The sequence below is a fragment of the Seriola aureovittata genome, chromosome 2 (genome assembly GCF_021018895.1).
Source record: "Seriola aureovittata isolate HTS-2021-v1 ecotype China chromosome 2, ASM2101889v1, whole genome shotgun sequence".
Lineage (NCBI taxonomy): Eukaryota > Metazoa > Chordata > Actinopteri > Carangiformes > Carangidae > Seriola > Seriola aureovittata.
This window is the reverse complement of record NC_079365.1, coordinates 26,009,840-26,027,561: the sequence shown is the minus strand read 5'-3', so window position 1 is coordinate 26,027,561 and position 17,722 is coordinate 26,009,840. Positions and strand designations below refer to the sequence as shown.

The 17,722-nt window shown below is 41.5% G+C and overlaps 1 protein-coding gene across 1 annotated transcript; it reads right to left on the bottom strand.

Moving 5' to 3' along the window:
• Positions 1-1,071: 1,071 nt before the first annotated feature.
• Positions 1,072-16,541, bottom strand: LOC130186547 (uncharacterized). The gene is made up of 6 exons (XM_056403740.1): positions 15,971-16,541; positions 13,564-13,787; positions 12,526-12,628; positions 11,837-11,932; positions 10,687-11,201; positions 1,072-9,872 (listed from the first exon to the last, which is right to left on the bottom strand). The coding sequence occupies exons 1-6, from the start codon at positions 16,010-16,012 to the stop codon at positions 8,453-8,455; spliced, it is 2,400 nt and encodes a 799-aa protein (XP_056259715.1). The 5' UTR covers positions 16,013-16,541; the 3' UTR covers positions 1,072-8,452.
• Between the last annotated feature and the right edge of the window lie 1,181 nt (positions 16,542-17,722).

The window sequence follows — 17,722 nt, the reverse complement described above, 5'->3', positions numbered from 1 at the left end:
TTAGCTTCTTAATGCTCCACTATGTTCACCAGCTGCTCTCGTCGGTGTCTGTCTGCTGAGGAGGTCGTGGACAGTGGCTACTGCTGAAAAAGTACATATATTCAAAGATGACAAAGACGGTAATTGAATCATTATTTTACTGCTTTTCTTTTCAATTATATTCTTAAATTGCGTTCACCATGGCCTTGAAAAGCTCTTAAAAACTCTTCAACACCGAGATGGAAAGTTAAAATGAGCGCAGTGCAAAGACTGGACACTGACTGTTTCCCAGGTAAAAATGTTATAGTTTCCATTGGGCCCAATGCTGTTACTGTATGTGAGGATTCATTTGTAATTTGTGCTTTCTTTTATTCATGCGTCCGTACCGGCGACAGCCAGGCGTTATGTTGTTGGGTTGTCTGTCTGTCACATTGTTTTGAAAGCGATAGCTCAGTAACGCCGTGCGGGAATTTCTTCAAATTTGGCGGAAACATTCACTTAGACTCAAGAACGACCTGATTAGACACTTTTTAGCCATAACTCAAGACTTCACATAGAAATTATGACAAAATTTCACACAAATGGTTAATGTTTTATATGATTCTGTATAAACAGGGATATAATCTAAAATTAGTCTGAGTGGCAGAGACATGAAACGGTGAAGCCGTTACTAGTTTTGTTCTTGGAAGAAAAGTGTTACTTTTATGAATGAATTGCATCTTTATAACATGATCAGATATTGTCATCACTTACTGTATGTACAGGAAAGAGACCAACCATTTTCTTTAAGTGGATAATTGATATCAGCAGCTTTTATCCAAACCTTGGCAACAACCAAAAAATAGGTCCATGATATATTTATGTAATGGTCAAAAAAGGAATGACCCACCATACATTAATGTTTATGTTAATGTATTATGTACAGTGAAGTCATGTGGGTCCTGGCCAGTAACGGAGGAAGGGACTGTTCATGGTAATCTGTTAGGTAATGACTAAAGCAACTCAGAGTTTACTGCTCATGTCTGACCAGAATTATTTTCCACATTTCAGGAATTTGTTGTCAACACATCACAATCGGTGAAAACCACAACGTCATAGCTAATTAAAATCTCTTTATTACAATCACATGTACGTCATCATATTCCAAAAGGCTTGCTGTCATGAAAAGTACCCTTGCACAGACAGATGGAGGTGGTGTTGCAGACTGGATGGAGGGATTGTCAGATGGAGTAAAACAAGTGTTGAGTTCCCCGGCAGCAAGCGTCTCCGCTCCAGTGTGCTTTTAATTCCACATCACATGAGGACAGCAGCGCTATTTTCAGCTCTCTGAGTCCTTGTGTAACGTAAGCAAAGAGAGTGATGGGGGGCGGGTGGAGAGAAAAAATTCCCTCTTTGTCATCCATTATTCAAACTGTTTGAGTCACAGCTGAGAGAGAGGGAAAACGTGGAAACAAACCAGGTGGAGGTTGGATTCCACCTCTCTCTGAGTCTCAGTGTTTTAAAGTGTTTTAAAACAGTCTGACATTTCTATAAATCTTCATGCTCTCCCGTCTTCTCCAGAGTCAGATGAGAAGATGGATATCTGTTTCATCTGTGTGTGTGTGTGTGTGTGGGTGGGATTACAGATAGGAACATGGGAAGAAAAATTAACACCAAATTGTTGCCAAGAATGAATGAGATGTTTGCAGTCGCCCAGGTTGATGTAAGTCAGGTTAAAGAATAAACAGCAATTAAGTCAACATACGTTTTCAATCAAAATGATGAACATTAAGATAACTGCTCCCTAGCAACTTTTAATACAGCTTTTGTAATCCTGGGATTCATCACAGGGATTTTTAATTAGGTTTTCTGTCTTGTGGATTAAAACCCTGGAGTCCTGCTTTCACTTTTTGCTTTCTATTTGCCTTTTTCACAGAGGAAATTTTGACACAGAAGGGAAAGCACAGTCGTTACTAACAGCATTTAACATTGGCTCTGCTCTATTGAAGCGTCCCAGTAGGACATGACAGTATGGCAGTTAACCAGAATGCCAGGTCCCTAATTATCTATGTGAAATTCAGTCAATCCTAATTTTATTATTTATACCTATGCTTTTCCTACTATGACATATCAAAATGTCTTCCAAGTAAAAATCTTATAATGGTGCATTGCATGACTAACTCGTTAGCTACTTTGGAGTTGGTAAAAAGTGTTTTTTTTTTCTACATTTGCCTCAAGAGATGGCCATGTGATTTGGTCTGCCACCACTGGTCAAGACTGAAATATCTCAACAACTACTGTATTGGATGGATTTCCATAAAATTTGGTTCCAATATTCATGGCACCCTCTTGAACTGTAATGATTTTAAAGACACCCTTTTTATCAAATGAAAAAGCTCAAAATTTTATATTGGTCAGTTACTCCAAAACTAATAACATTCCCATCAGTCTCAGCAGTATATTTACATGTACGTTAGCATGCTAACACGTTAAACTACGATGATGACCATAGTAAACATCACCATGTTAATGTCATTGTAAGCAGTTAGCGTGTAGCTCACAGTGCTGCTAGCATTATTCAGTTTTTGATGGAAATAAACAAAAAGTTTCTCCCTGGTGCCAGTCTTTGTGCCAGCTCAGATTAACATATCCTATAAAACCACAGCTTCTCATTGTTATATTTCAGTGTCTTTATCCATTCAATAAAAATATTAAACTTTTAAATTGTACAGCTTTGGAGTTGTTTTTGTTTGTTTGTTGTTGTTTTTTTCTTTCTTCCAGTATTTGAGCTTAGCAGGGCTAAACACGTCCTAGACCCATCTCTGTGTTTGACACTCGGAGATGAAACTGAATCTGACTCTGGAGAAGACAAAGAACAAGAAGACTGATCTGAAATGTCGTAGTGTTTTTAACAATGCACAGCAACACTACACAACACAACAGTGTTGCTATAGTAACACTCTAGCGGTCGAGGACAGTGTTTTATTGTTGTGTTGCTGTGTACACCGTACTGACGGAGATTTTGCTGTGTGTCCTCAGGTGGTCAGTGTGTGAGCGTGCGCTCCAGAGTCAGCTCAGCCGACAGCGGGGGAAGTGGTCGACGAGGCCAGAAGCTCCACGACGCACATGGTCATTTTAGCTGTTATTACACTCAGAAAAGTGCTGGGTTGTTTCTGTAAGTAAACACATTGTTGGGTTAATAATGCTCGGTCAAAATTGTGGGTTGTTTCGGGTACTGTAAACAAACAGTTGGGTTGTTCATGATGGGTCAAACGCTTGTGAAGGGCTCTTTGCAGCTAAACACTTGGTTGGGTTATTTTGACCCAGCAGATGGTTCATTCATTTTCCCGCTTCTCCACTTTCTGGAACATTGTGGATGCATCTCTGACAGGCAGATTTGTACGTTAATATGAATACTTAACCTATATTTTTAATAATTTGTGGTAACAGTTGGGCCTTAAACTCTGTAAATATATAAAAGGGGATCATAGGCGTTAGAGTGGGGTTTTTTTTATCTTTATATTTATTATTATTTTATTGACATTGATTAACTAGCTAGCTATGGGGACCAACTTGGTAGAGAATTTGCTGTATGCAGAGCCCCATCAACCATTGCTACACATTTTGTGCCTTGGGGATGAAACGACATACCAGGCCTTCACCATCATTGCAGGCAACGCCATGGAATCAGACTCTTTGCTGGGAGCTGTTGATGTTTGCATCAAGGCATTCTTTATATTTGATATCAATTACACCAAACAGTGCCCCCCCCCACCCGGGAGTTCCTTCGCCATGCTGTTTATAGCATTGATGGGCATGACTCGTCGCCCGTTAGGTTTTTGAGAACAGTTTGTTCCCATAACTTAGAAGCGTGTTGCAATGTTTTGTGATTCTTATGGTTGTTATTCTTGGGCACAAGCATGGATGTGTGCCATTTATTTATAATTCATAACAATGGTTATTTGACATGTGTAAAACTATGTAAACATACTCTGCTATGATTCATATTTAGTTTAACATGGTTTTCCAACATAAAAAGTGAAAAAACTGGGGCTGTAAACACATGTAGGCTTACTTCCTCATTGAAAACTCTGGATCAGGCCTTATCCCCCACCCACCACCGCTGCTTGCACTAGGTTGAGAGGTTTAACAGTAGCGCATAAACATGGCTCTCCATGATTATGCGCTACTGTTGCACCTGTCAACTCAGCCACATGTTTAAGCCTCAGTCAGACACAGATTCAGGAGTTTTTGAGGAGTGTATGTTCACCAAAATCAGCTACTAGAAGAGGTATCAGAACGATTAGCGTAGTTAATGGTTTATGTTGTTAGCTTGTAACTGGCAGTGGCTGACACAGTGTGAATGGATATGCTAATGCCAACTCTTGCTCTCTGTACTGACAAGGTTTCGGTGACTGGTGAAAGAGTATCAAGATGGTTAGAGGAGAAAACATTACAGAGACTCAGCCACATGTTTGAGCTTTAGTCAGACCCAGACTCAGATGAGGAGTCTGAGACCAGAACCAGAGACTAGCAGACGGATCAGAACGGTTAGTGTAGTTAGCATCTTTTATTTGTTTATGTTGTTTGTTAGCTTGTAACTGGCAGTGGCTGACACAGTGTTAGTGGTTGTGCTAATGCTAACTCTCTCTCTCTGTACTGACAAGGTTTCAGGTTTATTTAGCCCCGCCCTCCCGTCCTCACAAGTTCACAGGATTGGTTCCTTAGGTTTGTGACGTATGAAACTCTGGCTGTCCGAATCTGTTTTTGTGAGTGTCATTGGTTCACTGCAGTTCAAGGTGGAAACACTTATTCATGGTGTTGACTGATTATTTCACAAATCATATGTCTGTATTATATAAAAACATCATATGAACATGTTAGCAAGGTTTTTGTTTTTTTTTACTGAAGAAGCTGTTCTGGATGAGTTGCTTGTTAAATGCAATTTGCAAGACAATACAAACATGTAAAATCAACATTTTGTGGCCTCTTTTTGTAAAGTATGTCTTTGTATGATTATGGGAAATTATACATAATCATAATAATGATAATAATAATAATAATTGTTATCATTATTATTATTATTACATTATTTATTAAATGTAAAAGTGGCAAGATAATGAGACAGAAAATAACCCAGCAATATAGTTAATTTCACTCTAGGTTGGGTCAAATAAACAACCCAACAAATGGGTTAAATAGTAAAACCCAGCAGTTGGGTCAAATCAACCCAGTGTGTGTTCTGTCCCATATTAACCCAGCGGTGGGGTTAAGGTCGGGTTATTTTTTAACCCAGCAGTTTTTTGAGTGTACTCATAATTTATGGATGCCACATGTAACATTCAGAACAAACTGAACCACTTTCTATGAACTTTGACAATATTGTGAGTGTTAAACATACTAATACTACAATGTTAATCTCTGCGCTGTATATACAGCCTCCATAACACAGCTATAAACCTACAGAATCACATGATAAACCATTGGAGGCGTCTGATGGCATCAGTGTGTCCTGTTGCTAAATTCAACCTCATCTGCACCTTTTGACAAAATCAATATGTACATGTCATAAAGACACAAAACAACAGTAAAATTCAATTTAGCCATGTAAAGAGACAATAATATTCACATTTTGTGTCCACTCTTTGAAAATGGTAAATCAAAGTTTTTTAAAGCCAGCTTTTAAGTAAATGAAGTATATTTTAAAGATCATGAAAACTGTTCACATTGGTTTTGTAACCATCACAAGAAAAATATTGAAATATCTTCAACACAATGACAATAAACTGATTTTTTTTACTCCTCCATAAATCACTATGATAGTTTATAAAGAAAACATCAACACACACTGTCGTTCTATCTACAGTCGTTCCACTGGCCTCGGTCCCTGGTACAGAAAGGTAGGGAAAACTTTAAGGTATAAAAAATGATGTGCAAAAAGTTGTTTTCTTAGGTCCCTCTCATGGAAAACAATGTAGAGAATAATGTAAATATCTACATAACCTTTCCTCTTGCTATTTTAGATTCTAGGATTACTCTGCACTTATTGTGACTCGACACTTTTGTGCATGTGTTTGATTTAAAATTCATTACTGCATTCGATGGAAACCTGACAGGTAGCGCACACAACACTGTCATTGTCATATTAAAGATAGCTTGAGGTATTATTGCACATTTCCCCGAACTGCAGACCTGGAATCGGTAGATTTCAGATTTCCTCACACTGTACCTGCTTGTAGTGGAATGTCAACAACGCTGACTGGAGCTCCGTCTGTCCTGACTGTACAGACGCTGCAGCAGTCTGGACAACCTAATGTAAAGTTGATTTGAGGTGTATCCTCTTTTCTCAGTCAACACATCGCTGCAGATTTCAGTAAACATGCAGAAGCTGTACCTGGGAAGGTAGATCTGTAAACATCCTGCCAACAGTAAAGACATCAGCAGGAACGGGGAGCCATGAGCCATGAAGGGCCAAAGAGTTCATGCTGCATTCACGCCAGAACAGCAGAACAGTAAGAATGGGAGAAAACCTCCCGTTGTTATGACTGTGGGTCATTCACACATTATGGCACTTTCAGACAGGGTGCTGCTGCAGCAGCTGCAACTGCTGCCCAGCTGTGGTGGTGTTCTGCATTTTAACTGGGTGGCAGCACGATGCCTTTGGCTAGCTAGCTCCAAACAAGTTGCTGCCATCCATTTCCTCTAATCTGATCACATTGCTTAATCGAATGGGTTGGAGCCGAAAATAAAATATTGAATTATGAATATGACACTATTAAAATAGCAAGTTATATTAGTCAAAGTAATATCATAAACCTTATCATTTATTATATAGTAACAGATTGTTAGAGTATATAGTGTCGTAGTAGCTCCAGGTAAATTAAATTGATTTATCTTTTTACATTTCTTTAGATTTTTTCACTAAGTAAGATGTGGATGTCAGAAATTCCTGAAACCTCCAACTCAGAATTACAGATTGGCGTGAACATGTTTTGTAACTCAGCTGCATTTAAGTGCAGCCTGAAAAATAAGACGTGAATGCAGCATAAAACACTACAGCAGCTGATTTTACAGATTAAAGCTGTGATCGAAATCCACTGCAAACATCTGTGGCACATTGTTCCCCATTCACGATCATCACAGTATGACTAGTGTTGCACAAGCAAGTGAGTCCGATCGTTTCTTATCATTGAGTTACAAAAGCTCCCACCGATTGATATTTTAATTGTAAACAGAGTTTCTATAAAAAACCATTCAGGATTTGGTATCAAATCTCAGTTGTCATTGTCTGCATTGCTACAGTTGATGTGTTCTGTGGTCCTGATGTAAAAGAAGTTGTGTGTGATCTATCTTTAGTGCACAGCCAGGTACATCACGCAGAACAGTATTGCTCCCCAAAATCTCATTGTCTGTTTGAGGATTTGTGTCCAAACCCAATTTTTTTGTAATTTTGTCTAAAATTCTGTGAAATAAATGGCGCATAAGATGTTGCATGAAACACATGATGCAAACACACTCATCTGACCTTGTTCAGTTGTTTGTCATTACAAGCGTCATGCACTGACACACACATTTTGTCGGGAGTGCTGTACAGTGGTGACACACCCACACATAAAGCTATCAGTTGAGGTGATGTACAGCGATGACAGTGAAGTTCCCTCTCTCGCAGACATTCATTAAAGGAACAGTCTGACATTTACGTAAATCCTGCTGATCTCTGTCTTCCAGAGTCATATGAGAAGATGAGGATCAGTTTCATCTTTGACCTTCATGTAGAGAGATGAAGGGGACCCTGTGCTTTGTATGCTGATGGCTGAAGTCCCTACAACATTGAAGGACACAAACAGCAGATGGCAAACAGTAACCCTGTGTTATAGGTGAAACCCCTTTCAAACCCTTGTAGCATTGCAGATGCATAAAGTACAATTTGGGCTTGAGTTAACTTGATGAAAAAATTTACGTCACCCAGACCCTTGTGGCTATGATGACGCTGAACGTATAATTTGTATAAAATAACCTAATCCAAGTTAGATGGATGAGAATTAACAGGATTATTTAGCTGGATAACATCCAGGATTCCTTCAGCTGTTTATGAGGAACAGGGTCCAGCACATGTTTAGTTTAGCTTAGCACAGCGACTACGAGTAGGGGGACCTGCTAGCCTAGCTCCATGTAAAGACCAAAGGTAAGTTGCATTTCAATTTGTTTAGGACCCCCTGGTGGCTGGGGAAGGGTCAAAGCAGTTTGTTTAAATCAGACAGCTTTGGGGTTGGAAGGTAGATTTTTTTTTCTCTCTTGTGATGGAGGGAGCAGTTTCCCCTACTTCCTATCTTTTTGCTAAGCTAGTCTAAACATATCCAAGAAATTCAACTGATATCCATCCTTTCTTTTCACTCTGAAAAGACAGAATGAGTGGATTTGCAAAAATGTATTTTTATCTTAACATCACACACACTCACACACAGAGTTACAGTTAGATGTGGTGTCCATGCAGTTAGACAGTGGTGACCGTCAGCAGGGAGCTGGGACACAGCATGTCCTCCTGGTTGTTCAACCTGGTTCCATGAGTCAACAGCTCCTCTACTGTTGTCCAGTCATCCAACAGCTTCCTGTTCCTCAGACGACTCAACTTCTTGTGACTCAGCTCCAGGACTGTGTTGCATCGTCCCTCTGCAAAAGCTCCAACTCCTCTGCTGTCCAGCACACCTCCATCTCCAAAAGAGGCTCCTCCTCCTCCTGCGATGGCTCCTCCCCTGCTGACAGCATCTCGTACAATCACTCCTCTGGCCTGCAGCTGCTGCTGCCTCTGCTCACGAGCCAACAGGAAGTGTTCCCTCCTCTCTGTTCGACTCCAGTACCGACCCATCAACATGTCAGTGTTGGTCTCCTCATCAGTGCTCATCCCGCTGCGTTCATCTGCCAGCTGAGACGCCCGGTCTCTCAGGAGCTGGTTCCTGGAGATCCGTGAGGTTGTATTGGGTTTGGAAATTGGATTAAGTTTTGGCTGTAGACCAGAACTGGGATTCGGACTTGAATTCGCATTCATATGTCCTTTCTTTGCTTCCCATCCAGCAGCAGCACCAGCACCTGTGTGGCCCTCCAGTGTGCTGTAGAGTCCTCTACCTCCCCCACTGCCCTGGGACTGTCGGCTGGCTGGTTTCGGCCAGGTGTCGTTGACATCTCCAGACTGAGTAGAGTGGCCCAGACTCTGGAGGTGCTGCAGCTCCCTGGCCCGGCTCCTTTCCAGCTCCTGCTGCCTCTCTCTCTCCATCTCCTCCTGAATCTGTGCCTCTCTCTCCCTTTCCAGCTCTTTCTGTTCCAGTTCCCTCTCAATCTCTCTGTCCATTTCTGTCAGCATTGGCTCAGGAATCAAGGTTCTTTCTTGTGAGTGCCACCAGTCATGGTGAGCGATCTGACTGTTAGAGTTGTCGTAGCACCGCTCATGGGTGTTGGCAGGCCTCATATGCCCCAGAGCGGTGTGATGCTGCTGGGGTGAGAGGGTCAGGGCTGCTGGGTGGGAAGACATCACACTGGCCACGAGCTCACCCTCCTCTGGCAGACCTGGCGGCAGGACGTTATGTGGCGCGACACCTCCACAGTGGTGCAGGGTTGCTGCGCAGTAGGAAGGGGAAGCTGGGTGGCTGGCTCTGCGGCGGTACTCCTGTGGAGGGGGCCGATGGTGCAGCGTTCGGCTTCTCCTCAGCATCCCTACTGAGCTGGAGCCTTGGTGGTGCTGTTGCATTGGCACTATTGGTCTCCTGTGGCTGGAGGGTGTGCTGCAGGTGGAGAGGACCGGGGCAGTCATTCGTGAGACTGCAGCATGGGTGTGAGAAGGACTGAAGAGGGCTCCACTGCTGGAGCTGTGACGGTTCAAACAGGGTCGGTCAGCTTTATGGAACTGGACTGACGAAACCCTGGAAATGCAAACATGAAAGTCAACAAACAGCATTGTAACATGTTTGAGGACATAGATATTCAGAAGTCAGGGTATGGTTTCATAAAAACAGACTTCACAATAAATTAACTTCAGTTATTTAAGTTCATCTATTGCACAAGAAATTGCACATGAAACTTCTGGTAACTGTTTTTAAATTGGTTTAGACTAGTTTGGTTATCAGTGAACCACTGATTAACTGATTCAAAATAGTTTTAAACCATGGATGACCTGCACCAGAGATAATCTGAATTAAAAGACCAGTGTGTGGGATTTAGTGGCATCTAGTGGTTAGGTTGCAGACTGCATCCAACTGATTAAGCCTCACCACATCACTCCCTTTCGAAGCATGTAGGAGAATCTATGGTGGCCTTCAGATAATGTAAAAATGCAAATGGCCCTCTCTACAGTCAGTGTTTGGCAGATTGAATGCTGCATTCATCTGCCAGCTGATGTAAAATGGTTTTGAAATGGGCATATTATTAGTTTAGACTGATTTTAAAAGGCTCAACATTGACTTGCACCTTGTAGAAAACATTAAAAACATAAAAAATTGAAATGCCATTACTTTGGGAACATAAAATTATTATTAAGCGTGTACAGAAAACAATCTATACATGTTCCAAAAGGTTAGTATAATGTTGCTTCTAATTCCTCAGCATTGTTAGAAAAACATTGATTGAGTGATATTTTCTACAAACTTTGTGAAACCAGCCGGTGTTGCTATGAAACTTTATCTGCTAGCTACACCTGGTCTGTCATTTTGCAGGGACAGTTATTCTGTCAGCTGCTACCTGAAGAGTCCACGGGGTGGGAGGTCCATGACTGGCCCAGCGTCCTCCTCCATCCCGAGCTGCAGGCGTTGACACTGCGGCTGCATGGTCAGCGCCTCTGGGATGGCCTCCAGCAGCTCACGGTGACTCTTGGGGCAACTGTCACGTCGCTCCCGCCTCTCGCAGGGTTCGCCCTGATGTTGCAACCTGGCATTGTACAACCGCATCCGCTTCTCCAGCAGCCTCTGGAAGTGCCTGAACTCCCCGGTGCTAACACTGTAGAAGCCAGAGTCACTGAGCTCCGAGGAGATAAAGGACTCAGAGGACGGAGAGCCACCACCTCCGAAGCCCCCACAACCCCCCGGGGCAAGGGCCCCGTGTGAATGACAGTCCTCCAGGCCTCCCTCCTCGGTCTCCAGCCCTGAGAGGTCCCCCTGGTGGAGAGAGCCGTCGGTCCAGCCCAGACCGCTGTCCAGCTCATGGTGGAGAGGCAGGAAGCCCAGTGGCTTCTCCAGCATGAAGTCCTCATCATCAGTCTGCAACAGCAGGTATCCTCAGTAACAGGGTCATTTACACAGATACACACATCAAAACACAATAACTAACTTTTTTTTGTTGTTTTTTATTTTTTGTTAGTTTAGTTTAGTGGTGAATTCTTGGTCAGGTTCCTGGTCTGTTTACATTTCTCTGATCAAATATTTCCTTGTTGAAATACTTATTGTGTTAATTTAATGCTGCAATTTATTTATTGTGTTAATTTAGGGCTGCAATTTATTTAGCCATTTTTTAAAAATCTTGAATCACAAAAGTAACATCAGCAGAATCACTGAAATACATGTGAAGTGGTAACTCTACTCTTTTCTTGAATGAGAATAATTTGAATGACATAATAACTATTTGTTTTGATAATTGATATCAATTTGTTTTTTCTAATATTTTTTTTTTAAGGATCAATTGTAACCGCCGTCACTCTGAGCTTCTGTCATACATCATCATCATCATCATCATCATCATCATCATCATCATCATCATCATCATACACAGAATGAGAAAGGTATTGAAAAAAGCATAATTTCTGTATCAGTACTGAAACTGTGTCTTGTTGACACAGGTATTGGAAAATGATGATATGCAGCCCCAGCTAGAAGATACACAGCACAGTTTTGGATACCTGACTGTGGCAGCCATTAGCGTCTTCTAAGTTGGTATTGCAACATCCCATCAGGCAGTTCTGTCCCTTTGGTCGACGACCGGTCAGTTCTGGATCCTGAGGGATTCATGATGTGAAACAAAGAAAATGAAAAACAGCACAAAGTGTCTGTATGTTTATAGGTCCATGCAATTTGAATTTTCATTTAAGGAATTCTTAGTCAAATCTGGACTAAACTGTCATTATGAAAACACCCTTATATCGTCTCTACAAGGCCGTACATAAAGACAGACGGAATCTGTGTTAAGCTATCTTTTAGAAAAATAAAAGGTGTTGTTTCCGATCATACAGATGGACACTAAAGAAATAGATTAGTAATGACTGATGGAAACAACTCAAGTGACAATCTGAAAATTTTACCAGGTTTTATACACTTCAAGTGTTCAGTCACAGCTGTCTGGGTATTTTTTTTGGAAAGAAAAATACAGCCAGACGTTCTACTTTGTAATTAGTGTGTTTAAAATCTCCCTCCTTTTCAGCCCTGTTTGATTAATGCAGAGTGGGTAATTGTTAGTGTCCAGTCTGTTGGTCCCAGAATAAACCAACAAACCACATGACAGAGTCATGTAAAGGACGGTGATAAGTTCAGAGCAATTGCAAATGATCGTTGAAGCCAGAGTTAAATCTCATAACACAAATTGTTTTGTCACCTGGTGACCGATGTCCACAGTGTCCCGTGGGGAGCTGGACAGGTAGCTGTACCGTCCGACATCACAGTGATCTTGTGGCAGAGACAGATGGCCGTAATAATGTCTATAACATACAACAAGAAGAATGCAGACATTTTCAAAACTCAGGGCTCGTTAAAATCCTGTTACTAAGCAGAACTAAAGACCAAGATTTACTCCAAAACTTACAGGGACATGGTTCTGCTATACTACACAGGTTGACATATTTTCACATGTGCAGTCAATGCATACAGTCTGTGTGTTTACATTTTTGTGGAGCCTCACAGACATAGACATTTATGTCTCAGCAGTTTTAAACTGCAGGTGCACAGACAAAAATTACATCTTTTTCTTTCTGTTTTGTCCTTTCAACCAAAACTAAACATGCATTGTTTTATCCATGAAAATGTAGTTTATTCAGAACTTTCAATGTAGTGCCTAAATGTAAAAATAGTGTCACATAATGGTGTTGGTGGAAATACAAAACGTTTTGAAAATGCTGCTCTTTGTACAGACGTGGTTCAGCACAGAAGCAGCATCCGTCCTATCTGTGATCTTATTACTGTTTGAATAAGGTAATTTTGTGCATCATTCCTATTGATCACGATTGCTTTATGTCCATTTACTTCTTTCCCGAGTTCTAAGACATCGGTTTCTTTACACAAGTTGTTCAGGTCCATGGGGTTACAGCGACCTGATGATTCCTGGTCCTGGTTTTGGGTTTACGTTGACTGAGAAAGAACCAGAAAATCACACTCTGTTGGATTTTTCTTTTTTTTGCAGACAATATATAACATTACTTTCTTTGTCGTTGTCGGCTGAATTAATGTTACCCAGTTTAAGTCTGGATTCCTGGTTCTCTCTGCACCTGTCATTAAGACTCATTGGTGTGTAAGAACTACAGCATGTTGATGATGCTAGTTGTTGGCCGGTATTAAACAGTGGCTAACAGCTCTATACAAAAATCAGACTTTTTCTAGGCTATAGAGATCTCATCATATTGTCTATGTGTGTGTTTACCTCTCCTGGTAGGAGGGGCTGGAGGCATTAAGTCCCGCCCCCATCACTGGGAGGGGCAGGTTGAGGTGCTGCAGGTTGAGGGGGAGGGGCTCCCATGTTCCCCGTTCTGCCTCAGCGCCACACCCCCTCTGAGCCTTGATCTGCATGGTGATTGGACGTTGACTGGCTGCCAGGATTCGCAGAGCATCCCGCTGGCTCAGGTGTGCTAGACTCCGCCCATTCATCTGAGACAGTCACACACAGGTATTAGAGCAATGTGACTTTAGCAAACACCAGCCAGTTCTCACATCCAGCAAACACAGCGCAGCATGATCGTCCCATTGGAGTCGCATTTGTGTCCATCTGCAGAGTCGGTGAGAATTATCTGTGTTCACAGCCACCTGAGACACTTTACCATTAAACAGAAAAGATTCAATGTTTCTATAAAAAATATTGATTACTGGAGCTCTATTTTATCTCCCAGTTATGTCAAAGCATTTGATTAGAATGTTTTTAGAAAAAATGCCTCAAACAGAAAATATCTAATTTCTTAAGACAAGTTTAGTGATTGATTTGATGTCAATCATTTAATATCAAATAATTTACAAAATGTTCAATAAGTATTTTTCTATCATTGGTCTATGCAGCAACACTATGAATGCGCATCCTAAAGCATCATTAGCATGACTGTTGGCTAGGATTGGTCAATATATGACATGTACACTCAATGTCTCGCCATTTCTGGTAACGTTATAAATCAATGAGCTGGAATAATCTATGACAGTATTTAAATTTATAAGATTTTTTTAATCAGTTGAATTCACTGAATCTTACATGGAAGGTAATATCTGGATTTCCAGCGTCTTTGAGGAACAAAAATGATTCATCACATCACTTTCTATTTTTATGTGTCTGCTATTAGAAGTAAACATGACGTTTTCTTGTACTTTGGAGGTGTGGATCACAACACAGCGTCATAGATTTTCTTTTTTGGTCTTGAGGACAAAGCAATAGGATTTTCTCTGGAAAAAGACAAATAAGTACTGCTACCAAGACCAGGATCAACTGGCCTAACTTACTCTCTGATCATATCAGCATATATTGTGTTCACAAGGTGCATTTACCCAATACAGGTGTTTAGTCAAATAGGAACCCGACTGATTAAAGAGACTCAGAGAAGTATGTCTTCTGTGGCTCTGGATCAGTTTTGTCAAGTCTAATAATAACTCTAATAGTCTAATAATAAGAAATAATCGTGATGATGTTTTAGTGATGTCATCAGGGTTATGTCAGCTTGAGTTGGGAGATTACAAATGTATAACAGAGAGCCTGCATTAGAAACTAGAAGTGTGGAGTGTTAAAGGAGTGACTGTTTACCAGGCAGGTAGGGTTTAATGACAAAATGCTATCCAATTGCATTATGGGAAAGGTAAGAGTTTGACCCATACTAGGGACTAAATGTCAGCTTATCTAAGCCTCTGCTGCACTATTCTTTTATTCATCTGTGTCTGCCAACAACTTTCTGGAATTGATGGACAGAATGCATGGCTTTAATCCAGCCATGCATTATGGGAAAACAGCATCTGTCAAAACCACAATCAATTAGTTTCCACGCTGCCATTTAACTGCACTTAATCTATAGTGTATTTTTACAGTGTGAACACACTATAGACCAAAAACTCTGAATTTGTCGACATTATGCAGCTGGGTCACAAAACACAGCTCTGCCTGCACACAGACAAACGGTCCTTAGGATTTTTCGAAGTCAAATATGATGAACATGGACACAGTGTCCATGTTGGCACTAAAGGGTTAACACTTACAAGCCAACATAAACCACATCCTGCCTCACACACTCATGCACGCCTACACACACACATGCAGCTCAGCAACCATCGAATTAGACGCATGAACAGTATTGTTAACTCCAGCACATCACAACCATGAGTCACTCTCCGCTACACTCAACCAGACACGCACACATGTACACACGCACACACAACATGAGCTGAGAAGCACAAAATGGCACCTGTGTGTGGAGACAGAGGACAGCAGCAGAACGACTGTGAGCCTTCAGTAGAGGGAGATGACAAATATGAAGCACATCCTCGCACACAACATTCAAATTCTACATATTAAAAAAATAAAAGGACATTTAAACTGTTGTGATTTAAACACACGCAAATTAGGTTAATTATCCACACATATGCAGAGACCTGCACAAATTATGATATGATGCCATTTTGCATCTGCATCTTCACACAGAGACACACACACACACACACACACACACACACACACACACACACACACACACACGAACCATAACAGGCCATACAGAGCTCGTTTCCATCTTCTTCAAATGCAACGTCATAAAACACACACATAGCATCATTTATAACATTGAGGCAGGTCTCTGGTCGCTTACCATTTGGTCACCCATCCATGGTCCGGAGAGCCAGCAGCCCATCGTCACGGCAACAGAGGATAGCTGCCTTGGATCCTGTGAAAATCAACGACACTGCTGCTTCCTACAGCAGATCGTCTCTTCCTCCTCCTCCTCCTCACTCTCTCCGTCGATCTCTCCTCAGTCTGCCTTTCACTATCACTCTCTCCTCAACATCTGTCCACTCCTCACTGTCCTCCTCTCTTCTTCTTCTTCTAGTCTATATATCCCTCTTTCTTTCTATTTTCATGTATTTCTTCAGTATCTCTATCCTCGCCCCTCCCCCTCCTTCACAGCTCCAGATTTTAGCATCCTGCACACACACACACACACACACACACGCTCATGCATGCATGCAGAGCTGCAAACATAAAAATATGCGCAAGCTGACACGGTGCGTTCAGAGACGGAGAGGGAAACACACGCAGTCACACAGTGAGGATGCTGTCTGATTGGTGGTCTTTTAAGGGTCATCAGCCAATCAGACACAGAGGTCTCCCTCTGGATGTCTTCCTCCCTGACTGAAACTCCTCAGTGAAGCCCCGACATGTGCAGGAGGCAGCCCGTACTGCAGCAGTACACACAGCAACACAAGAATCACACCATCCAACCATCCATCTTCTCGCTATTCATCCAGGAACTTCCACTAGATGCTGTTCAAGGCATGCTGGGAGATGTAGGTCCTCCAGAGGTCTTCTGTTTCTGTTGATTGGGTCCGAAATTTGGGAGCATCTATCTGAATCAATTGTGGACAAATAAATTATAATGAAAGAAAAAAAAAGGGAATCCCAAACTGGAAGGGACCCAAGAACAGTCAGACCTGAGACCTCATGCTCCACCCGAAATACTCCCATTATTAACCACAAATGTTCAATGCAAATCCCTCATGTTGTATTTTTTACTTGTCGAGTAGCAAATGCCTTTTGTGTGGCACATTTAGTCAGCTGGAAGATGGAAGGATAATGTAACAAAAAACAACATTTCATCTTTTTATTTATAATACTGTACTACAATATTAGAAGTAGCTCTGCACTCTACACTAGCCAGCTTATGACAGAACAGTAAACAATCTCCTGCTGATGATACTGTAACATTGTTAACTCAACTACTGCTCTCTTACATCAGGTGCCAAATATTGCACACACACATGCGACTAACAAAATCAACATAAATCCAGGTTAATGACAGCAGCTCTGAGGTGTATTCAGATATGTTGACATTAAAAATGAACAATCAGAGAAAGTTTGAGGCGACATAAGTTTGTCTTCTTAACTTAATTGTCTTTTTAGTCTGGATGGAAGGCTGAAATGAAGAGATGCATTCGCAAATTTAACCAGATTAATGTCGACACACTTTAAGGAGGATTAGCAAATGGCCAATTAGGCATATTGCTTTCTCCTGGTCTTGGGAGTTTGAACTCTTGAGTTGAACTTCCCAAGTACGACTAGGAGTGGGAGCGTGAACTTGGTGTACTTGGAATTAAAAAGAATTTCTATCTGTCTATGAGAATCACAAACATCAGAGGGAACAAGGTACATCCTTCCCACCTTAATGTGAACACAACTCGCACTCTGATTGGACAATGGTCTGGCTCCAAATACAGTGTCTAGTGAGAGGACACTCGAAGACAGACGAAGATGTTTCAGAGCCACAGAATTTTCTGTGTCAGAGTTACAGCCTCTGCTCTGCAGTAACACACACACACACGTATGTAGGCTTCATTTCATCTGATTC

What these genes read in the sequence shown, in the direction of transcription:
- LOC130186547 (XM_056403740.1), bottom strand. Translation starts at nt 16,012, where the DNA reads ATGGGCTGCTGGCTCTCCGGACCATGGATGGGTGACCAAATG. An exon ending in AGCCCCTCCTACCAGGAGAG is followed by an intron (nt 12,629 to 13,563) that starts GTAAACACACAC and finishes TGTATGTTATAG; the next exon opens with ACATTATTACGGCCATCTGT. An exon ending in CTAATGGCTGCCACAGTCAG is followed by an intron (nt 11,202 to 11,836) that starts GTATCCAAAACT and finishes CTGCTGTTGCAG; the next exon opens with ACTGATGATGAGGACTTCAT.